Raw genomic sequence first — 24,737 nt, forward strand, 5'->3', positions numbered from 1 at the left:
TATCAGAAAAGGGGGACTTTGAAGCTTACGCTGAAGAATTTTTTACATAAGCCTAAAATGTCGGTTCTACTCTTTAGACAGATTTTAGCTGTTTGCATTGGATAACCTGAACGATGGGAAGAAGCAATGGGACTTCTCTGCTTCTGAAAATACAATGTACTTGGCTAATTTAGAAGAAAAAAATGTTTTCAAAATATTTAACTTTTTAACGTGTTCACAAAATACACAAAAGCAGCTATGTTGTTCAAGGAAAGCTAGGCATTTCCTATCTCATTTAAGGGGAAAGTCAGGCCACTACTGCTATGATACAACTTAGCATTCTTACATATATGGTACTAACTTGGCTTAGAAAGGAAGTTTTTTTTGTTGGTTTTCGTTTGTTTGTTTTGTTTTGTGGCCACACCTCTTGCATGTAGGATCTTAGTTCCTGGACCAGGGACCAAACCCACTCTGTGCAGTGGGAAGCACAGAGTCTTAAACACTGGACCACCAGGGACTCCCCAGTAAGGAAGTTTTAACTGCTTCCTCCCTCTATTCCCACTAGTTTCAAAGTCCATTTTTACCTTTCCTGTTCCATTTCACTTCCAAGCTCCATGAAAATGATGTCTGGTGTATAGTAGGCCTTAATTAAGTACAAGAAAAGAAAGTGAAAGTGAGAGTGAAGTCACTCAGTCGAGTCCGACTCTTTGCGACCCCATGAGCTGTAAGCTACCACGCTCCTCCGTCCATGGGATTTTCCAGGCAAGAGTACTAGAGTGGGTTGCCATTGCCTTCTCCAGAGGATCTTCCCAACCCAGGGACCCAACCCAGGTCTCCCACATTGTAGGCAGACGCTTTACCATCTGAGCCACCAGGGAAGTCCAAATACAAGAAAGGAACTTGTTAAGTAACTATCTGTGTGTGTGTTTGTACGTGTAGTGGGCAACAGCCCCTGTTGTGCTCAGCTTGTTCAGTTGTGTCTGACTCTGTGCAACCCCATGGACTGCAGCCTGCCAGGATCCTCTGCCCATTAGTGGAATTTTCCAGGCAAGAATACTGGAGTTGGATGCCATTTCCTAATCCAGGAGATCTTCCCAACCTAAGAATCAAACCCACATCTCCTGCGTCTCCTGCTTTGGCAGGCGGACTCTTTACCACTAGCGCCAGCTGGGAAGCCTTGAATAATTGTAATGATTCTTCAAATGAGAAGCATTTTCCTTGAAGTATTCCTATAAGTGAACTAAGTGGACAACAAACAATGGCTAAAGCTGTTGTTTAGAGATAAACATGACCAGAGGATGACTAAAATATAAATCCCTACTCACGAATGAAAGTCCATCCTCTAGGAAATCAATCCTGAATATTCACTGGAAGGACTGATGCTGAAGCTGAAACTCCAATACTTTGGCCACCTGATGCAAAGAACTGACTCATTTAAAAAGACCCTGATGCTGGAAAAGACTGAAGGTGAGAAGAGAAGGGGACGACAGAGGATGAGATGGTTGGATGGCATCACCGACTCAATGGACATGAGTCTGAGTAAACTCCAGGAGTTGGTGATGGACAGGGAGGCCTGGAATGCTGCAGTTCACGGGGTCGCAAAGAGTCAGCCATGACTAAGCGACTGAACTGATTGACTCATGAATGACAGGAACATATCACAAAGGCTCAAAAAGTACCGAGAAACATCACAACCAAATGTATAAACCCTGAATGAAATCTGAGTCAAACCAAAACACGGCTATAAATATCAATCTATTCTTGGAACACCTGGTGAAATTTACTATGAACTAAATATTGGAGGGTATTATGGATTCTCAGGAGTTATATAATAGTATTGGTATAAAGTAGAAGAGTGTCCTTCTTAGGAGATGAATGCTTAAACATTTTAAAGTGCCACAGTCTTTGTTGCTGTTGATATTTAGTCGCTCAGTCATGTCTGAGTCTTTTGTGACCCTATGATCTGTAGTCCACCAGGTTCTTCTGTCCGTGGGGTATCCCAGGGAAGAATACTGGAGTGGGTTTGCCATTCTCTTCTCCAGGGGATCTTCCTGACCCAGGGATTGAACCCATGTCACCTGCATTAGCAGGCAGATTCTATACCACCTAGGTATACTCTAAAGTGATTAAGCCCAGAATTGAATGTCTGCGTAGTATAGACAGAGAGATGAAGCCAAAAAGGCAAAGCATTAGCAGTTATTCAATCCAGGTGCTCTATATTCTGTTATTTTCTATAAATGTGAAATTTTCAAAATTCACAGTTGGGGAGGCAAGCAACAAAAAATAACTTGCCAATTTTAGATCCAAAATTTTCTTATGAAACACTAGCCCCAAATAATTCCATATTGCAGTGCTCTTAGCAAATGTGGCTTCCTCGGGTCAGAATTTTCACACCCTCACCATTCTCATTCTAAGAGCACGCTTTCACCAGATTAAGTGCTTCCTTCTTGCACTCCACTGCATCTGGCCACCTGTCTGTCCCTTGGCTCTAATTAAGACAACTGCGCAACAGCACTTCAAGGGCACTCTGAAATGAAATGTTTTCTATTTTATGCTCTACAGTAAACAAGCCTTTTCCACACGCAAATTTCCAAGCCCAGGTGAAACAAAGCCAGCTATTTGGGAGCCATCATCTACTTCCTCTCCAGGAAGTGCAGAGGAGCTGGGAGGGTGGGTGAGTGGGCCATTGGCCACTTTCGCCATCTCTAAAGGTAAACAAGGAATTAGTATGTGAACAATAAAGAAAGCAGGATTGGCCCCAGATAGCTAGATGCATACCGGAAGAAATGATTTCAGCAAGCCTGGACACTTGCATCTTCCCATACATAGAAGATCCCTAAACCTCCTCATGTGAGAGATTTTGTTTTCTCTTAACAGTCATCTTTTATTATTCAGATTACCTGCCCCTTGCTGCAAACTTTTATATAGCCTGGCTCCTCAGGATTGGCTCTCTAGGAGTCACCAGAGATACTGTCCTAACGTTCCCACAGACTAAAACCTACCTCTCAACTTTTAGGTTGCGCGCATTTTTTTAGTCGACAGGAGGATCGCCCACAAGATCTTACATTCTATCCCTGCCCTAAAATCTTCAAATCTCATTGCTCTTAGAATTACATGCTACTGTCTGTCTTCTTGTTCTGCTTGTCCTGGTCCTGCCCGACCTCTCCAAGCCCATCTGGGCCACCTGCCCCTTGTTCACTTATGAACACCCCAGGGCTCTACACATGCTGTTCGCGCTGGACGAAATGCTCTTCCCAGCCCTGCTAGTTCACCCTTGTCCAGTAGGTCTGAGTTCAAATGACAGTTCCTCAAGAGGCCTTCTCTGACAAACCTGTACTGAAACTGATCTCCCATACCCATCAACTCCAAATTCATTTTTTCATAAATCTTAGTATTATGTATGGGGCTTTTCTGGTGGCTCAGCTGGTAAAGAACCCGCCAACCAATGCAGGAGATGTGAGATTCGGGTTTAACCCCTAGGTCAGGACAATCCTCTGGAGAAGGAAATGGCAACCTGCTCCAGTATTCCTGCCTGGAAAATTCCATGGACAGAGGAACCTGGCGGGCTACAGTCCATGGGGTCACAAAGAGTCGGACATGACTGAGCGCACGAGAACACAAGTATACGCACAATGACTTTTTTTGTCTGCTCCTTAATAGAATAAACTCCAGTAGTATGCGGACCTACCTCACATATTTATTACTGTAGCCCTGGTGCCTAACACAGGTTATAATTAATATTCAAATTAATAATAGGAGAAAAAGATTCTTAAGAGCTAAAAACCTGAAATGGAATCCTCATTTATTGTTTGGTGACCAAGTCATTCTACCTCTTCGTGCATCTGTGCCCTGTTTATCTATATACAATTGGAGCAAGTGAGAATGAACATGGGAAGTGGTTGAAAAGTAAAAAACATTAAACAAAATAAAATTATTATAATCAACTATCTCTGACACTTAATCACATCCAGATAGCTTCTGGTTTTATTCTGCTTACCTTCTTGTGGTTGTAGATTTCACCGTTGTAACAGAGCCACAAGTAAGGATATTTCTTCACTCGAATTGGCTGCATTCCAAACAGCTGGTCAACCACCGCCAACCGGTGAAATCCAAAGCAGCAATTGGTGTACCCATTAACATTTTCAAAACGGAATGCATCCGGACCCCTGTGTGCAATCTTCATAGCACTCAGACACTGAACAGAAAGGCAGTCATCGCTGCCAAAGAGCGCCCAAATGCCGCACATGGTGCGATGAAGCTCCGGGTTCTCTATGGAGATAAAAGCAGGCCAATTAAATAGTCAACATCCAACCCAAGTCTGCATTCAATCTCGATTCCCAAAACTTGCATAAGCTACTTCAAAGCATGAAATATGTTATCTTATCCACAACAATTTACCAGTAGGTTGGCAGGCACAGAGGGTAAGAGAATTGATTTAATCTACTTACAAGTATTCAGAAAAGATGAATGACCTTTACATCCAGCCGGCTATTAATATACAGCAGTTTAGCCCCTAGTCAAAGCCTGCTTCCCTCTGACATTATGACTTGGTCAGCTAGAGCTAGCAGTGTTCAGGCCACATTCTGTTTTCTATCCTAGGTTTACACCCAAGACACAGATACACATGGAGACTGGCTCCAGCCCACCCAGAGATCCTAGTCTTCTCTCTTCATCCCAGAATCCCAAAAGCTCTGAAAAATCCAAGAGATGCTCCAGCATACTACGATTGCCTCTTAGGCCTCAAGAATAAACGCATCTCTCTTTCTTTCATTTTTTATTCAATATTTTTGGCTGCGCCATGGGCATGCAGGATCTTGGTTCCTCCACTGCAGATTGCAGCCATGAAATTAAGAGACGCTTGTTCCTTCGAAAGAATAGCTGACAAACCTACAAAGCATATTAAAAAGCAGAAACATCAGTTTGCTGACAAAGGTCCGTATAATCAAAGCTATGGTTTTTCCACTAGTCATGTACAGAAGTGAGAGTTGGACCATAAAGAGGGCTGAATGCTGAAGAATTGATACTTTTGAATTGTGGTGCTGGAGAAGACTCCTGAGAGTTCCTTGGACTGCAAGGAGATCCAACCAGTCCATCCTAAAGGAAATCAATCCTGAATATTCATTGGAAGGACTGATGCTGAAGCTGAAGCTCTAATACTTTGGCCATCTGATGCAAAGAGCCAACTCCCTGGAAAAGACCCTGATGCTGGGAAAGTTTGAGGGCAGAAGAAGAGAGCAACAGAGGATGAGATGGTTGGATGGCATCATCAACTCAATGGACATGAGTTTGAGCAAACTCCAGGAGACAGTGAAGGACCAGGAAGCCTGGTGTGCGGCAGTCCATGAGGTCACCAAGAGTTGGACAGGACTGGACAACTGAACAACAACTAAAACCAGAGATCAAACCCATACCCTGTGCAGTCAGTCTGGGAGTCTTAACTGCCAGGGACTACCAGGCAAGTCCCCTAAATACATCTCTTTACCTGTTCAGTTCAGGTCAATTGCTCAGTCGTGTCTGATTCTTTGCGACCCCATGGACTGCAGTACACCAGGCTTCCCTGTCCATTACCAACTCCCAGAGCTTACTCAAATTCATGTCCCAAGTCAGTGATGCCATCCAACCATCTCATCCTGTCATCCCCTTCTCCTCCCACCTTCAATCTTTCCCAGCATCAGGGTCTTTTCAAATGAGTCAGTTCTTCACATCAGGTGGCCAAAGTATTCCTTTAGGATGGACTGGTTGGATCTCCTTGCAGTCCAAGGGACTTAAGAGTCTTCTCCAACACCACAATTAAAAAGCATCAGTTCTTCAGGACTCAGCTTTCTTTATAGTCCAACTCTCACATCCATACATGACTACTGGAAAAACCATAGCTTTGACTAGACGGACTTTTATTGGCTGAGTAATGTGTCTGCTTTTTAATATGCTGTCTAGGTTGGTCTTAACAGACATTTAATGGGTAGAAAAGATGATCGTATATACTGCCTAAGTGTAATATTAACATACCTAGATATTGTAAACATTTCACTACTTCTAGCTTGCCGCCAAGTGATTTATTCAAATATTATCAAAGAAATTGTAAAAAGAGAAGAGAAAGCACTATTATCTGATATCCTAGCCTAATGAGAAAAAAAATTTTTTTAAGTAGACAGAGATACAAAATGTTCACCATCAAAATGTTCTAAAGGACCAAACTGTTCTTAAACACTTCTGTCTCAAAGCCACCGTGGTCAAAAAGAAAACAAAGTAGCCTGGACAAACAGAGCAGTATCTCTGGAGAACCACGTGCGGCTGTCTTTGTAGGCCAAGAAGCAAGTAAGTACTTCCTACACAAATACAAATGTTAATTACTTTTCTATTCAAATTCAGTTCTCAGCTGTCAACTCCAGTTACTTTACTCAGGTAAAAATCCAGAACTCTTGGAAACTATTTTGGTATTTTTTAAATGCAAATTTGTAGCAAATGCCTAGATAAATGGCATCAAAAAGTATATAAATATTCAAGTTACATTAATCACTTGGAACAATCCTCTGAAGACATTTCATTCGTATTTAAATGAACCAAAGTAGGTGGGACAAACAGAGCAGTATCTCTGAAAAACAATGTGGTTCATCTTCAAAAGGCCAAAAGAACCATGGCCTTGTTAGGCCTTTTCATGAGACCGACCAAATTAATGGAAAACTGTATTAAAACTACTTGGAAAGAAAGTATCACATGTTCTATGTGGACCCTTCCAGGCATTTGACCAAATACCCATAATCAGATACAGGAACACCTTTGAGACACTGTCAGTTTGGTTCTTGTAATAAAGCAAGTCACGTGAACTTTTTGGTTTCCCAGTGCATATGAAAGTTTTATTTACACTATAGTGTAGTCTATTTATTAAATGTGCAATAGCATGATGTCTAGCAATGTACATATTGTATTTTTAAAATATTGCTAAAAAATGCTAACCATCATCTGAATCTTCAGCAAGTAGCAAGCTTTTTCCAATAGAAACTTCAAAGATCACTTGTCACAGATTTCGGTAATAAAATCTTAAATTACCAAAATGCGACAGACAAGAAGGGCAAATGCTGTTGGGAAAGATGGTGCCGATGCAGACTTGCCATGAACCTTCAATTTGAAGACAAAAAGCAGTACCTGCAAAGCACAACTAACTAGGTACGCTTGGATTTACTTTGAGATTTACTGGGAAAATTCAGTGTGGTTTAACTGAGTTGCCTATTAATAAGCCATCTACCTCTGACTCTATACCAATAAAAAACAGGCTCTGAAAGTGCTTTGAAAATCACATGAGGTCATTAGTGAATCATTCCCCTAAGTCTTCTTAATGCTATTTAGTGAATCCCACTAATCGTGCTATAGCAATACACTTAAGCATTCAATTGGAGGGAAAAGAGGGACGACAAATGATTGCAAAGCACACATTTCTTCAGTAGGAAAAGCAAATTAAAACTATCACCAATTATTTTTATTGCAATCAGTCTTACTTGCAAACATCCTACTTGGCAAGGCTTTTTCCCACTGCTGTTACCTGTTCCCAGTAATTTTCCGTATTTCCTCATAAAAGTCTAAAGCAGTGCTGTCCAATGGAAATGTGAGCCACATATGTAATGTTGAATAAACTAGTAGCCCCGTTAAAAGAGAAAAAAATAAAATTTTAAATAGATTTTAACAAAATGTACTGAAAATAGTATTACTATTACTGCAACATGTAAAATCAGCACAAAAATATTGACAAGATACTTTACATTGCTTTTCTCTATTAAACCTCAATCCGGATTAGCCAGCATTTCCCGTTTTCAAATGTGGCTAATTGTTACTGAATCAATACTTAAGTGCTATGGTGAAGTTTAAGATCTCAGCAACTAACTCCTGCACAGCTCCAAGACCTACTAAGTTACCTCTAATGAATCTTACAATAATTTGATCAATCAATGAAAAGGCTGAGTTACTGGTGCTTTTAAATTATTTGTCAAGCACCACGGACAACAGACGGTGCAGAAATACTGCAGGCCACAGGCTTGGGGCGCGGGGGTCGGGGGTGGGGGGTGGGGCGGGAAGTGTTCCTTCACTCAAAATAATATTAATTTGAAGCCCTTCCTATAAAACAGATAACCATTGAGAAAATCCATGCCAGATTTTTTTTGTTTTTGTTTGCCTTTTCCCTAACCGCGCCGCCTGTCATCCCGAACCGATCTCTTCTGGGCAAGATTTGCTCAGCGTGTCACTTGTTGAGTCTTGCAACAAGAGATGGGGGGAAGGGTAGCTAGGAGAAACCGGGTGGAAACCGGAGGTAAGGAGTATCCGAGGCCATGACTGACAGCTCAGCAGACTCTCTGCAGGATCAGAGCCTCGGGAACGCGACTCCCAGCTGCACTCGGACTACGTGCGCCCTCCGGCCCATTCAGGGCAGGACCCTCGAGATGCAGAAATATCCGCAGGTTTAGACGCAATACAATAACAATAATTAAAGAAAAAAAAAAAAAGGAAATTTACAGGGGCCAACTTAAACCGCCGCCACCGTCTCTCCGGAGCGGCAGGGCCGCGGCTCTGGGGGCCACGCGACCCCTCTCTTCCAGACCAGCGGAGGTCTTCCCGCCCCAGCGGGCTCCCAGGTGCGCAACAATCGGCCCCGCCTCCCCGGCCTGACTGGAGCTGCAGCATCCCGGGGTGCCGGGATCCGCGTCTGCCCACCCTTCGGGCAGGCCATGCCTGCCGCGCATCTTCCTACCTCTCCCGGGGCGGCCCTGCTGCACGCTGCAAAGGCGCCGCGACCCACGGCTGCCGGCCTACCTGGGCTCCAATGGGGTGGGTGGGCCGGACCAGCTGCGGCTTGCAGGGTGGGGGCTTTCTCTCACCTCTCACTTTATACCCTCGCGGCTCCTGTAATGCTTGAGGGAAGTTTCATCACTTCTGTAAAGACCAACCAACGCGCAGGGGCGTGGCCCGCGGGGCGTGAAGGCGCTGTAGCCTGGCCAGGACAGGATGCAGAGCGATGGAGGCGGAGGAACGGCTCCCGCGTCTTAAAGCGTTAGTGCCTCTGCTGAAGGATAACCTCAGAGGTCTGGCCAGGTACCCCACTGACAAGTAGGATGGCCTTACCTGCTGTTCTGACAATTCATTAAACTTTCTACCTGGTTTGTCCTTAGAAAAATCATCAGTAATTGATTGCAATATGCCTTCTGCAGCGTATCTTCCTCATGTCCTCAACTGCCAAATCTTTAGCACCTTATGTCTTCCTTACTATAAGAGAGCATCTGATACATAGCTGTGGATAGGCATGTATTTGCTAAATTAATAAATACTGAGGCAGATGCCTGGAAGGGTCTCCACCTTTTATTAAATGCAAGTTAGATTTCTTTAGGTTCTTCTACCTCAGACAGAGTTACATTTCTCCTTCCTCTGAGCATATGGCTCAGTGTATTTGTCTTGTGATGGATCGTCAGACGTCATATGTGGTTGTATTGGCGCTCAACCAGATTGTCACCTTGTTGGCTGTGTCGACTTCTTCACCTTTTGAGTCCCAGGACCAGCTCAGTGGATACCTGTACTCAATTCGATTCAATTACTCATTACTTGTCGTTGACAAGTTACGCTTTCTGGAAAAGGACTGAGTTCCATTCCAGTCTGAATTTTATGACTTATATAGTAATATGATCATTAAATACGTTCTATAACCTCTTTACATTTCCATCTTTAAAATAAGCAAGTGAGAGACTACTAGGGGTCCTTCCAAATCCTGAAATTTTTAAGTACTAAAGTGATGAGAGTTCTGAAGAGTTATAGCACCCAAGGAGGGAAATCAATTTTTTCATCCCCACATTATCAACTGTCTCATCAAAAAACCCCATAGCATTGCAATCTGGTTATTTTTACATTAGACCCAATTAGAATATTATCCAAATTTACACACCTAATAGTTGTGGATCCAAGCTGTGAAGCCATGTTTGTCTGGATCCCCAGGCCTTTTTCTTTTCATCACATCTGCCTGTGGAACAGAATGACAAGAAGATCTGGGTTATACTGGAAATGCTGACAGAGGAGAAAAGGGTTAATATAGCCTCTGTTATTTTTGTTAAACATGAATGATTTCTGTTCAGGACAAAATATATTTTCTAGATTTCATCCCCATTCCTATACTGGAGAATTACCCTAAAATTAGACTTTTTCCTATTTATTATCTGCATGGAGACTCACCATTTTAAAGGCACTGTTGAACTTCTACCAGTACTGCCCTCAAATTTATTATGCAGAACTGGGAAAGACATGCCCTCAGAAAAATACATTTAAGGCCTAATACTTCTTTGTAAGATTCAAGTCATGTTGATACATAAAACCAAAATAGATGAGTGGCCCCTAAACCTTTTAAGTACAAAGATTCCTTCTAGAATTTTGTTTAAAAAGGTTCTCTTGACCTGCCCCCACAAGAAGGCAGGGCACTTTTAGTGTCTCTTTGATACAGAAAACATGCTATGATAAAAATAAACAAGGCCCCATGACTTCATAACACTATGATAAATTTGTATTTTATTGGTCACATCAGCACCAAAATAAATTAAGAACTAGTAAAATTACATGTGCAGAGACATACTGAGATCGGACTACAGTCAATGCTTGTCAAGGATACAGGTTTGATATCCTCATGTAATACATTTCCAACTAGTTCAGTAATTGCCAAGGATATAAATTCCCTAAGAACAGAGCACGTAGTGGATACTAGTTGATGGCAAAGATGATAGAGGACTAAGTTCTTATTTCCCTAAACTTTTCAGCATCAAATAGACTTTGCTACGTCCTAGTCTGAATACTACAGCCTTCCCAGGTGGCTTAGTGTAAAGAATACTCCTGCCAATGCAGGAGACTTAAGAGATTCAGGTTCAATACCTGGGTCGGGAAGATCCCTTGGAGTAGGAAAAGGCAACCCACTCCAGTATTCTTGCCTAGAAAATCCCGTGGACAGAGGAGCCTGGTGGGCTACAGTCCATGTGGTTGCAAAGAGTCAGACTGAGTGAGCAACTGAGCACACGCACATATTCTGTTTATTAGTACTATCTCAAACCTAAGGATGACACCCACTCCAGTACTCTTGCCTGGAAAATCCCATGGGTGGAGGAGCCTGGTAGGCTGCAGTCCATGGTGTCGCGAAGAGTGGGACACGACTGAGCAACTTCCCTTTCACTTTTTACTTTCATGCATTGGAGAAGGAAATGGCAACCCACTCCAGTGTTCTTGCCTGGAGAATCCCAGGGACGGGGGAGCCTGGTGGGCTGCCGTCTATGGGGTCACACAGAGTGGGACACAACTGAAGTGACTTAGCAGCAGCAGCAGCAGCAAACCTAAGGACAATTTGGAAAGTAGGTTTTTTACCCACATTTTACAATGTAAAAATAAGAGAAATTGAGGGATTTAGCCAAACACACACAGTTTGAATTAAATCATAAAGAACTGAATCATAATAGTATAAATCCCATTTCCCTTTCCACCTCATCTAGGTAGCAGAAGACAGATACCATTTGATATGTTACCTGCTGTGGTTGGGGGTACTGTACTGGATGTCTTTTGCTTGTCCCTTCAGAGCCACTTTCAAGCTTACGCCCTGGATTCCCTGCCCTCCTCTTTCACTGCTGCTAAGTCACTTCAGTCGTGTCCGACTCTGTGCGACCCCATAGATAGCAGCCCACCAGGCTCCGCCATCCCTGGGATTCTCCAGGCAAGAATACTGGAGTGGGTTGCCTTTTCCTACTCCAAGGGATCTTCCCCACCCAGGTATTGAACCTGAATCTCTTAAGTCTCCTGCATTGGCAGGAGGATTCTTTACACTAAGCCACCTGGGAAGATTCCAGGCGCTGCTCCCTCCTTACCTCCATCAGGCCTAGCCCTGAGGTGCCGAGCCATCCTGCTTTCCCAAACCCTGTCCACACTTCTGATTAGTCCTAACTGGAGTGTGCCATCTGCTTCCTATCACAGCTTGACCGCACACATCGGTCTTACGTCATAACACTGAGTTTGTGGTGGATCAGACTACAGTAGAAGTTTCCTGGATGGCTCAGCCATGAAGAACCCACCTGCCAGTGCAATGGATAGGGGTTCTACCCCTGGGCGGGGAAGATCCTCTGGAGAAGGGAATGGCAATCCACTCCAGTATTCTGAGAAATCCCACGGACAGGGGAGCCTGGTGGGTTACAGTCCACAGGGTCACAAAGAGATGGACGTGACTCGGCAACTAAACATCAACAACAAACTAGCATGGAAAATGATTCATATTCTCTGAATTATCCAATGCAAATGAAAACTAAATTATGTTGGCCAGTTTTCCCATGTCTTATCTCATTCTGAGATAATGGTCTTATCTCATTCTGAGATCATGGTCTTATCTCATTACTGAATACTGAAATCTCATGCTAAAAGCTGCCAGGGAGCATTTAAAATTATTTGACCTTCAGACCCTAAGGAATCAGACTAAAAACCTTCTCTGTCAAGTAAAACCTGTAGGCCTGTTCCCCATCCCCAAAATGTAATTGGCAACACAAGACTGTATTTGTTAAGCCTTGAGAGCATTAATTAAAATAAAGTCTTTAAATATCTTTTAAATATCTACTAAATTGTTTTTTCTCAATCTTTTTGTAGGTAGGTCCATTTTCTAGAATTTAATAACTATATAATTGTTAGACAATACATGATAGTACCTGTCCTTGGGTATTTATTGACTAAGAAAAAGTACATGATAATAAAAAGCTTCATTGATGTTAATAACACCTTAAAGTAAATTCCTGTTGAATTTAGTAATGGTGAGTTGCCGTGGAATAAGTGAGAAGAATAGAATGTTCTCCACTCTATATAATGAACTGGATGAAGCTTTCCTTGTGGTCCTCAGGAAAATGAATCCTTCCTTCCTATGGCTCGCACCTGACTCACAGCTGATGTTCCAGTCTTACAATTTTAGTAACTGAGTAGAGGTATGAGTCTCCTAGCTAGCTGTGAGTTCCTAACAGTCCCATCAAAGCATGTTAATGATGCTAGGTTAGGAAACTAGAATATTGAAGTCTATTCACAAGTATACAAATAGTTCATGTCTCCTGATCTTCTTGGGTTTCCACATCTGTAAAATAATGAGGCTGAAATAAACAAACTTTGGTGTTTCTTCTACTCTTACAATTCTGTTAAAATTAAACAGACATGAGCTATTTACAGCATCCCAGTGTAGAAGTTCAGATCAGTAAGTGTTAATTTCTCATCTAAGAAACACATTTACCTTTCAAATAAGATGTCTCCTTATTTAAAGATAATTGAGAATCAGGAGATAGGACAGGACTTGGGATCACATAGTTATCAGGATTTGAACTCAAAGGGATCTGAACCCAGAATCCCCTGTCCACAACCTCACATGGCCTCTTGTCTGGGAGACTGATCTATATAAGAAGATTATCCTTTTTATTTCAGGGTACAAGTGAGATCCAGGTTGTGCTGTGTTAAAATATAACATATTATCAAGTATAATCTCCTTTCCAGTCTTCACTTGCATTTTTTATTGGAAGCTAACAAAGGAGCAGAGTCACTTTTAAAACTGTTTTAGTTCAGCTATTAAGGATGGAGATATAGTTCCTCCTACTCCTGTTTTGAAAAGACTCTGGTATAGGTGTCCTCATCCTTCTCCATTCCCACTCACCCGTCCCCACTCTGTCACTCACATTTTACCCGACTCTATTATGTAAAATCAGTATCCCCTATATGCAGGATCCCCAGCCAGAGAACAGCTCTAGCTGAGAATAGTAATTAAAATAAGAGTTTCACATGAGAATAATCTTGTTGGTATGTAGTTCTAAACAAGAATGTCTTTTTTATTGTCAAAATATTGAGCAGTTTATACATATAACAGTAGTTGTGTATCAGCCTTCCGGTGATTGAGAAATAAGTGATAAGCCACTTAAAATTCAGTGAAGACTCTGAAACTCATTTTGTGTTCTTCAGCATGTAAGAGCGTCCACATATATTAATAATTCGTCGTGTGCGTTCTTGACGCCTCTGATAGGCGAGAGTGGCAAGGACACGTATAGAGTGATGCTGTAAATAGAATGGAAAGGACAGTGGAGGTGACAAGGGCCATGAGAGGTTCATAGGTGCAATGAAATGATCAGATTGGCTTTTTCAAGAGCTAACCTCAACAACTGTGGGGAGAAGCAACTGCAGTGGGGAGCCTACCAGCAGGAAGTCAATGAGAAAGCAGAGGAGAATGTCAGCGGCGCTGGGAGGCAGAACCTGATGGATGTGGAGACAGTGGGTATGAGGGAGAGGGAGAGGGGAAATCCAGAACAGTCTAAACTCGGGCACCGGATTGAAGGAGAAACCATAATAGGAAGTAAGGAATATCAGAGGAGGAAATATTAGAACAAGGGCATCTGCAGGGTAGGGAAGAGGTTGGGACATGTTCAGGTTAGTGCCTATTAAGATAGAAATGCCTGCATGCATGCGAAGTTACTTTAGTCGTGTCCAGCTCTTTGTGACCCAATGGACTGGAGCCCGCCAGGCTCCTCTGTCCATGGGATTCTCCAGGCAAGAATACTGGAGTGGGTGGCCTGAGCTATGTCCATTAGGCAGTTGGATGGATATGCCAGTTTAAAACTAGGGAGATCTAAGTTAGACTTTTAGATAACAATAAAGCATAGTAACTACAACAGCTTTAGAGTCAGACAGACAGTGAGTTCAATCAAAGCTCTGCCATTTGCTAACTCCCTGGGATAGGGGCAAGATTCAGAGCCTTATTGAGCAAAAACTTCCCCATTTGAAAATGAGGATAGTAATACTCAGAGGAGTTTTTAGTGTGGGTGGAAGGCAGACAAGGCAGATAAAGAAATTAGCAAAGTGCCTGACACATAATAGTAAATTCTCAGTAAATGTTAGATGCTATTATTACATAGGCTATTGAACCACGAATAGAGGTAAAAACTGAAACCAAAGGATTGGATGTGACAATCGTGGGAGGGAGTACATGAGCGAGAACGCGCAAAGGCAAGGCCTTGGAGATGCCAACACTGAAGAGGCAGGCAGGCAGGAGCAGGCGAAACGGACTGAGAAGGTGTCGGGGTAAGGGGAAGAAGAGTCAGGAGAGAGTGCTGGCCTGGAAGCTGACGGAAGAGTTGCAACAAGCAGGAGGATGGATCAAAATCATCGCATTAAGGAGTTATGGAGCAGAAAATTAACCATTAGCTCTCTTAATGAGGACGTTGCTGTTGACCTGAGCAAACAGTGCTTTGAAGGAAGGGTAGAGGCAGTTCACTGAAACGGCATTCAGCAGTCCTAGGAGTCTAAAGCTTAATGACTAAAAATAGACATGTAATTATAAGAATATGTAACCCAGCTTAAAACCAGGAAGGGGCTAATTAATAGTAGTAACACAGCTGAGGTGGTTCTCTCCAGGAACTTTTCCCTCCGTGTGTAATCCTGCTGTCATTTCTCTCATCTTAAAAACAACAACAAATTCCTGACTCTCTAATTCTAGTTCTTCCTCTGTCTACTGCTCCATCTCTTTTTAACCTCACAGCAAAATTCTTCCAATGGCCGAAATTCCCCATCTCCAGCATTCTTCTACACTCACTCCAAAAGGGCTTCTCTCCCACATGCCACAAAAATTACTGTTGTCTCAGAGTCACCAGGTACCCTCACATTTCAAAGTCCAACGGCCATTTCTTAGTCCTCACCTTAGTTGACCTTTTAACAACGTTTGATAGTCAATCATTGTCCTTTAAATGCTTAGCTTTCGGGATTCATATTCTCTTCATTTTCCTCTCTTTTTTACTAGGCACCCTGTCTCCTTTGCTGGTTCTTTATTGTCATCTTGATTCCTTAATACCAGAGAGCCCTACAGTTTAGTCCTTGGACACCCTTATGATTATTTTCTTAATCCACAGTCAGTATTTACTCAGTGATCTAACCTAGTATCTTGACTTTAAAACTATTTGCATGCTGATCCCCAAACTTATATTGTAAACTTAGATCTTTCCAGAAATTCCAGAATACTATATCCATCTTCATTTCAGCATTTCCACTTGAAATATTTTAAAAACTGTAAATTTTTGAGCTGTGTATCCACTAAATTAATGCTTGTTAACCCTTTCAGGCATGTGGAACTCTTCCTAACTTAAATTTTAAACAAGTCACATGAGTAGTTGTAATTGGCTCTCCATTGACAGCAAAATGTATAATGAAACAACCTACTATGACTTTAGTCACACATTAAGTTTATATTTCATTCATCATTATATTCACTCGAAAAGCATTTTATAGATGTATCAATTACATTACTTGTAGACAATGATACAGCAGCATCCACATTCACTACGTCCTTGCTATAAAATTGCCAAACTCCCCATATCTGTGCCCCACAAGTTGAAAAACACAACTGGATTACCAACTAATTCACAGACATATCCAAATGTTGATAGCTTCAAGGCAGAGCTTACTATTTAAATCGTATCAATAAAAAGGTTGACACTTGGGGGTCCCAGGTGGTACAGTGTTAAAGAATCTGCCTGCCAATGCATGAGACGCAGGAGATGTGTGTTAGATCCCTGGATTGGGAAGAGCCCCTGGTGAAGGAAATGACAACCCACTCCAGTATTCTTGCCTGGGAAATTCCATGGGACAAAGGAGCCTGGCGGGCTATAGTCCATGGGTTCCAAAGAGTCAGACACAATTAAGTGACTGAGCACTTAGCCTAGATGTCTGATTCCTTGTTTCTCTTCATTTCAATACAACTACTTATAGGGATTCTCTTTACAAGCACTGGGGCTTCCCTGATAGCTCAGTTGGTAAAGAATCTGCCTGCAACACAGGAGACCCCAGTTCGATCCCTGGGTCAGGAGTATCTGCTGGAGAAGGGATAGGATACCCACTCCAGTACTCTTGGCTTTCCCTTATGGCTCAGCTGGTAAAGAATCCGCCCACAATGCGGGATACCTAGGTTCGATCCCTGGGTTGGGAAGATCCCTTGGAGAAGGGAAAGGCTACCCACTCCGGTATTCTGGCCTGGAGAATTCCATGGACTGTATAGTCCATGGAGTCACAAAGAGTTGGATACAACTGAGCAACTTTCACTTACAAGCATTACAATTCAGAATGGGAAAAACAGAAATCCTCATGTTTAACCCTCTCATCTTCAGTCTTCTCTCATGATTTCCTAAAAGTACCACCAGCATCTGCTTATATCCTAAATACAGTTCAAAGGTCAAATAGCAGAAGATAAAATTTGAAAATACCCAATACACCATTAAATTGCCATGGTTTTGCTTTGTGATAGTTTGACTGGAATTTAAAACTCACTTCCCTTTGTGTAAGACAATAAAAGAATGATTAACATGGCAAAAGACACTTTTTAGAAAAATTAAGAAGGCAGTAAGATGTAGGATGGAACTGTAGTGTGGACAGACTAAAAGCAAGGAGACTAGTTTGGAGGTGACAGGTAATGGAAGTAGCAGTACGAACGTCTCCCAGCTAAATTCCATAGGATTTGGAGCCAAGAGGATAAGGAAAATGAAGGAGCAGAAGGATTCCAGGATGACTCCCAAATGTCTATCTTTGTGTGACTGGTGACATATTAACAATATCTGAAATACAAGAAGGGGAGATTTGAGAGAATGTAGGTTCAGTTTGTTCATGTCAAAGTCAATGTTTCTGGTAGGCATTGTTTCTGGTAGGTCATCTAGGTGATGACCCAAGAGAAAGTTGAACGTAAGCATCAAGTTCATCATTGTATTAACAGCATGCATCAAAACCATCTACCAAGATTTTTTATTCAGTAACAATGAAAAAGGACAAAGAGCATCTCTATTTAAAACAATTTTTACTGATGTCTCTGCAGTGCCCTAAAGGTAAAAAGCCCTGGTCTCAGGTTTAAGACCAAAATTGGGATTGGTATTATATTGGGTGGCGTATGGTAAGTTTAAAACAATAGTTTGTAGTCATATCTAAGACCAAATCCCAGATCTTTCAAGCTGTGATTTGAACAGGCACATAACATTTTTGAGTAAAACATGAATACTACTAAGAGCCTTTCAAGGTTGTTATAAGATTTAAGTGAGATTAACAAATATGAAGAAATAAAAACAGTTCTCAACACATAATTGCTCAAAAAATGGTACGTTTTAAGAGTCGTAAGAGTGCTTTGAGAACAGAATGAATCATCCTGGGAGGACAAAAGAGGTGGGAATTAAAGGGCAGGCCTTAGAAATGCCAGCATTTTAGGAGTAAGGAGAAGAACGATCAAGCAAGAGACCAGAGGAAATCCATGGAGAGTAGCAAAATAGACGCAGTGGAGAAAACCGTTTCAATAGTCATGGGACAAGCCAATAGCATCAATTTCAGGAGTAAGGAAAACTAAAATAAAAAGCATATCATTGGACTGGAAGATGAGGAATTTACTGGGGACTGAACAACAATTTCAGTAGAATTGTGAATCTAGTGAGTCCTCTTGACTGTACCCTTAGGGATGGCACCTGAGGCTGATATCTAAACAGGCTTCTGACCAGACATCGGTTTTAGTTTTTGGTTGATAAATGTCTTCCCCAAGGGCTACCATGTCCTATCTCTGAAATATATTGCTGCTTTTGAGTGGATTTTTCATGTAAGGTGGTTGTCAGAGCACCTAAGGGACAGAGAACTTGAACTTTATCAAGCGAACAGAAGAGTGAATACATGATTTTATGTCTCCTGGTACACATGGTAGAATGTGGCCTAAGGATAACTTTCATTAATACCCAGCTCAAGATTTTTCAGAAACTATAATTTTCTACCAAAACCATTCATTAGGGTAATCTTTGGGGCTTCCCTGGTGGCTCAGGTGGTAAAGAATCTGCCTGCAATGCAGGAGACCTGGGTTTGATCCCTAGGTTGAGAAGATGATCCCCTGAAGAAGGGACTCACTACCCACTCCACTGTTCTTGCCTGGAGAATCGCATGGACAGAGGAGCCTCGCAGGCTACAGTCCATGGGGTTGCAAAGAGCTGCAGACAACTGAGCCACTAACGCTTTCAGACTTTCAGGGTGATCTTTAGCTTTGGCCTGCTGTGTATTCCCTCCTTTTCTGTGGTGCAGTTTTGAGATGCAGCAAAAAGAAGAGAAGCAAAAGGCAAAGGAGAAAAGGAAAGATACACCCATCTGAATGCAGAGTTCCAAAGAATAGAAAGGCAAGATAAGAAAGACTTTCTCGGTGATCAATGCAAAGAAATAGAGGAAAACAATAGAATGGGAAAGACCAGATCTCTTCAAGAAAATTAGAATACCAAGGGAACATTTCATGCAAAGATGGGCACAATAAAGGACAGAAATGATATGGACCTAACAGAAGCAGAAGATATTAAAAAGAGGTGGCAAGAATACACAGAACTACACAAAAAAGATCTTAATGACCCTGATAACCACAATGGTGTGATCACTCACAAAAGCCAGACATCCTGGAATGTGAAGTCAAGTGGGCCTTAGGAAGCATCACTATAAACAAAGCTAGTGGAGGTGATGGAATTCCAGTTGAGCTATTTCAAATCTTAAAATACGATGCTGTGAAAGTGCCACACTCAATATGCCTGCAAATCTGGAAAACTCAGCAGTGGCCACAGGATTGGAAAAGGTCAATTTTCATTCCAATCCCAAATAGAGGCAATGCCAAGAATGTTCAAACTACCACACAATTGCACTCATCTCACATGCTAGCAAAGTCAAAGTAAAAGTGACTCAGCCATGTCTGACTCTTTGTGACCCCAGTCCACGGAATTCTCGAGGCCAGAATACTGGAGTGGGTAGCCTTTCCCTTCTCCAGGGGATCTTCCCAACCCAGGGATCAAACCCAGGTATCCTGCATTGCAGGCATATTCTTTACTACTAGCTGAGCCACAAGGGAAGGCCAAGAATACTGGAGTGGGTAGCCTATCCCTTCTCCAGCAGATCTTCCCAACCTAGGAATCAAACTGGGGTCTCCTGCATTGCAGGTTGATTCTTTACCTACTGAGGTATCAGGGAAGCCCCGTGCCAGCAAAGTAATGCTGAAAACTCTCCAAGCGAGGCTTCAACAGTATGTGAACCGAGAACTTACAGATGTTTAAGCTGGATTTACAAAAGGCAGAGGAACCAGAGATCAAATTGCTAACATCCGCTGGATCATCGAAAAAGCAAGAAAATTCCAGAAAAATATCTACTTCTGCTTTATTGCCTACACCAAAGCCTTTGACTGTGTGGATCACAACAAACTATGGAAAATTCTGAAAGAGATGGAAATACCAGACTATCTTACCTATCTTACCTATCTCTATATGCAGGCCAAGAAGCAACAGAACCAGACATGGAACAATGGACCGGTTGAAAATTGGGAAAGGAGTACATCAAGGCTGTATATTGTCACCCTGCTTATTTAACTTATATGCAGAGTATATCATGAGAAACGCTGGGCTGGATGAAGCACAAGGTGGAATCAAGATTGCCGGGAGAAATATTAATAACCTCAGATATGCAGATGACACCACCACTATGGCAGAAAGCGAAGAGAAACTAAAAAGCCTCTTGATGAAAGTTAAAGAAGAGAGTGAAAAAGTTGGCTTTAAATTCAACATTCAGAAAACTAAGATCATGGCATCTGATCCCATCATTTCATAGCAAATAGATGGGGAAACAATGGAAACAGTGACAGCCTTTATTTTGGGGGGCTCCAAAATCACTGCAGATGGTGACTGCAGCCATGAAATTAAAAGATACTTGTTCCTTGGAGGAAAAGTTATGACTAATCTAGACAGCATATTAAAAAGCAGAGACATTACTTTGCTGTCTGGTCAAAGCTATGGTTTTTCCAGTAGTCATGTGTGGATGTAAGAGTTGGACTGTAAAGAAAGCTGAGCGCTGAAAAATTGATGCTTTTGAACTGTGATGTTGGAGAAGACTCTCGAGAATCCCTTGGACAGCAAGGAGATCCAACCAGTCCATCCTAAAGGAAATCAGTCCTGAATATTCATTGGAAGGACTGATGCTGAAGCTGAAAGGCCACCTGATGCGAAGAACTGACTCATTGGAAAAGACTCTGATGCTGGTAAAGATTGAAGGTGGGAGGAGAAGGGGATGACAGAGGATGAGATGGTTGGATGGCCTCACCGACTCAATGGACATGAGTTTGAGCAAGCTCTGTAAGTTGGTGATGAACAGGAAGCCTGGTGTGCTGCAGTCTGTGGGGGTCTCAAATAGTTGGACCCGACTGAGCCACTGAACTGAACTGAAAGTCTGATTATAAATTCTGAGGGTGCGATTTATTTTATACAGTGTGCTAGCTTTATTCATGCCTGACTTTTTGCAACCCCATGGGACTGTAGCCCACCAAGCTCCTCTGTCCAGGGCATTCTCCACTGGAGTGGGTTGCCATTTCTTTCTCCAGGGTATTTTCCCAACCTAGGGATTGAACTCACATCTCTTACATCTCCTGCATTGGCAAGTGGGTTCTTTTCCACTAGGGCCACCTGGAAACCCACAACAGTTTGGCGTAATTTGGGAGGTAATGTGAAACAAAGACCTTGAAAATGGCAAAGGTGAAGTCCAGGGTGGGGTCATGTGAGTTCAGGGTAGGACTTTTTGGTGCTTTACTTTAGGTTCTTTCCTAAGTCCCCTCTGCATGCCCCCTTGGCAATACTATGAGTAAACTCTATCCTTGAAGAGTTTTTTGTTCAAAAAGACTTTGTTTGGGGGGAGGACTATAAACTGAATCTGTCTAGTTATTCTTCCTGCTTCTTAGCTTTGCTATATGATCCCTTCAAAATGGGTGTCTTGTTTCTTGACGTTTATTTAGCTCAATTTTCTTCAGTTTTCTTCAATTCAAGGCTTAAGAAGGGTGTCTCACCCCTGCCAGGTGCATGTAAAATCATCAATGTCTTTGGGTTATAGCAGCAACTCTCAGAATACAGTCTTCAATGAGATAAAAACTATTTTCTTAGTAATACTAAGATACAATCTGACTCATTCTCTCATGAATGTACAGAGTATGAACTATTTATTGATATAGTTTCAGATTCCACACTACAACCAACCTTTAGAAACTATATTTGTCAACTCTGGTGTAGTATCAAAGAGTAATTTCCATAATTATCTCGAAAGGCTGCTAAAATACGCCTCCCTTTTCCAATTACATATCTGCATGATTCTCTTCATATACTTATGCCAAACAACATGTCACAATAGACTGAAAAGAGAAACAGATATGAGAATTCAACTGTCTTCTAAACCAGATATAAAAGAGATTTGTAAAATATATAAACAATGCTGCTTTTATCACTATCTTTTGGAGGGGAAATTAAAATTATCTCTCATAAAATTATGATTTATGTTAATATATAAAGTTTTATTGTCATTCTAAAATGAATCAAGAATAGATTTTTTTAAAATTCTCAGTTCTAACTTTTTATACCATAAATATTGATAGATATATTCCACCTAAAAAATCACCAAAATAGATATACCTATATCTGTATCTTTGAGCCAAACTGTTAGAACACAGTTGCAAGTCAGAATTAATAAAAACCCAGGGCTGAAATGGATTTTTTTTCCTCAAAGATCTGCCACACTTGTTACTTGGAGTTTGCCTGGCTTATTGCTCTTACAAAACAGGGAGCTTCTACGTTGTTTACATCTCTTTTACGAGGAATTATAAATTCTTGTTGTTATTTGATTTCTAATCTTCTGCCCCCATGCTTTAACTGTATACTGTTTTTATCTTCTTTTTCCCAGATGATGTCAAATAGCTGAAAAAGACATTTTCCTCCAGATATACCTGTTAAATTAATGATGGGTAGGATAATTTTTAATCACTCTTCAGTAGGTTCTCTAAAGCCTCCTTTTTGATGCTCAGGCAAATCCCTGCTCCCTCTGTGTACCATAGACCAAAAGAATGTTTAAATCCTGAATTAAGAACTCTGGGTAAAGTCCAGGTATGGACAAGCTTGAAGACTTCCTCTAGATGACTGGTATACAGCCAGTGCTATGAGTTTCTGGGAGCCACTTCAGATAAAGAATATATTTTTACTCATCATGGTACCCAACAGTACCAGCCCAAAGTCCAGAAATAAGAAGATTCTCACTTGCATGTTCCATTCAATCCCTTCACCATTTTATTACCATTTGATTGAAGATCAGTTTTCTATGACTATGGATAGACAATACTAGGCTAGGAGAAGACTCCTCAGGGTCATCCCAATTATATAACAATTGTATGATGTGTCCAGTAGACCTAGCATGGCCTCTTGGTATTTTCATGTCTGTGGAATAATAGGCTAGGCTAAATAAGAGCTGGGGCTCTTCCTGGTGGTTCAGCAGTAAAGAATCTGCCTGCCAATGCCTGCCAATGCAGGCGATGTGGGTTCAATTCCTGGGTTGGGAAGATCATCTGGCTAAGGAAATGGCAACCTACTCCAGTATTCTGGCCTGGAAATCCCATGGACAGAGGAGCCTGGCAGGCTACAGTCCATGGGGTCACAAGAAGTCACCACACCACTTAGTGACTAAACAACAACAAGTAAGGGTTAAGTTTCCTCCAGCCTTAGAATTTTGAGCACTAAATGGAAGTGCACTATTTGGGCACATGGTACCATAGAAAAAGAAATCAGTATTTGTTAATTTTTTCAAGTTCAATGCTATCTTATTTAAACTCCCAATAACCTTACAAAATAGGCTTTGTTCCTGTGTGGAAGGTAAGGAAACTGAGGTGTAATATTTGGTGATTTTATATACAATTTTGAATCCAAGTAAGTCCAGGTCCAGAGCTCAGTCTCCTCTCTCACCACCCTTTACCAACAGAGGTGATCAATACTTGTCAATTTTAGGTAATGGACCTACAAATTGAAAGTCAAAGAAAAAAGGTTTATGTTCTTTTGTGGTTCACAGTCTTGGCTATGGATGAATACTATAAAGAAAGTGAAAGTGAAGTCGCTCAGTTGTGTCTGACTCTTTGCGACCCCATAGAATGTAGTCCACCAGGCTCCTCTGTCCATGGGATTTTCTAGGCAAGAGCACTGGAGTGGATTGCCATTTTCTTCTCCAGGGGATCTTTCCAACCCAGGGATCGAACTCTGGTCTCCTGCATTGCAAGCAGACGCTTTACCATCTGAGCCACTAGGGAAGCCCCTAGAACAGTAGATGCTGGGATCTTAACCTCAAAACAATGAATCCAGAGTTCTAGAGAGGAGCCCAGACATGGGTAATTTCAAATTTTCTCTCCTGACACATATGGGTATTGAAGTGAAAATAACCGATCTGTGTTCAGAACATTTAGGAATAAGAACTTGCAAAGCACTACAAAATGACAGCAGTTGCTCAATATGGTGGAATTCTGCACTTTTTTTTTTCCTTTCTGTCTTCATATGTTTTATTACGACATTCTTTGTATACTAAACTTGGAAAACGTTAGCTATGCATGCATGGGTCTCAATCACTTCAGTCATGTCTGACTCTTTGAGACCCGATGGACTGCAGCCCAACAGATTCCTCTGTCCGTGTGATTATCCTGGCAAGAATACTGAGGTGGATTGCCATTGCCCCCTCCAGAAATATTAACTATGATTGCTTATAAGAAAAGCAAATGCCTTCTGAATGGTGACCAAGTAGCAAGAGAGAGAGAGTGCCTCGACAGGGAGATGGAGAGGGAGCTGTGATGGATGTGGACAGAGAAGTGTCATCACAGGGAAGCCCTGTGTCCCGCCACTCCCTCCTCCAACCCTGTCCAATCCCAGCCCACACCC

The 24,737-nt window shown here is 41.9% G+C and overlaps 1 protein-coding gene across 11 annotated transcripts in view; it reads right to left on the reverse strand.

The window, feature by feature from the left end:
* Nucleotides 1-24,737, reverse strand: part of ASNS (asparagine synthetase (glutamine-hydrolyzing)) — a 152,252-nt gene that overhangs the window by 12,501 nt on the left and 115,014 nt on the right. For 7 of the 11 annotated variants that reach the window (XM_012176371.4, XM_042248391.1, XM_042248392.1 and 4 more), the window contains 2 exons: nt 9,899-9,973; nt 3,977-4,248 (listed from right to left, as the gene is read on the reverse strand). In XM_012176371.4, the coding sequence (XP_012031761.2) occupies nt 3,977-4,225 (249 nt within the window). In that variant the 5' untranslated portion in view covers nt 4,226-4,248; nt 9,899-9,973. The other 4 variants (XM_060414508.1, XM_060414509.1, XM_004007747.6 and 1 more) reach the window with 3 other exon arrangements.

Source organism: Ovis aries, chromosome 4 (assembly GCF_016772045.2).
Source record: "Ovis aries strain OAR_USU_Benz2616 breed Rambouillet chromosome 4, ARS-UI_Ramb_v3.0, whole genome shotgun sequence".
Taxonomy (NCBI): Eukaryota; Metazoa; Chordata; class Mammalia; order Artiodactyla; family Bovidae; genus Ovis; species Ovis aries.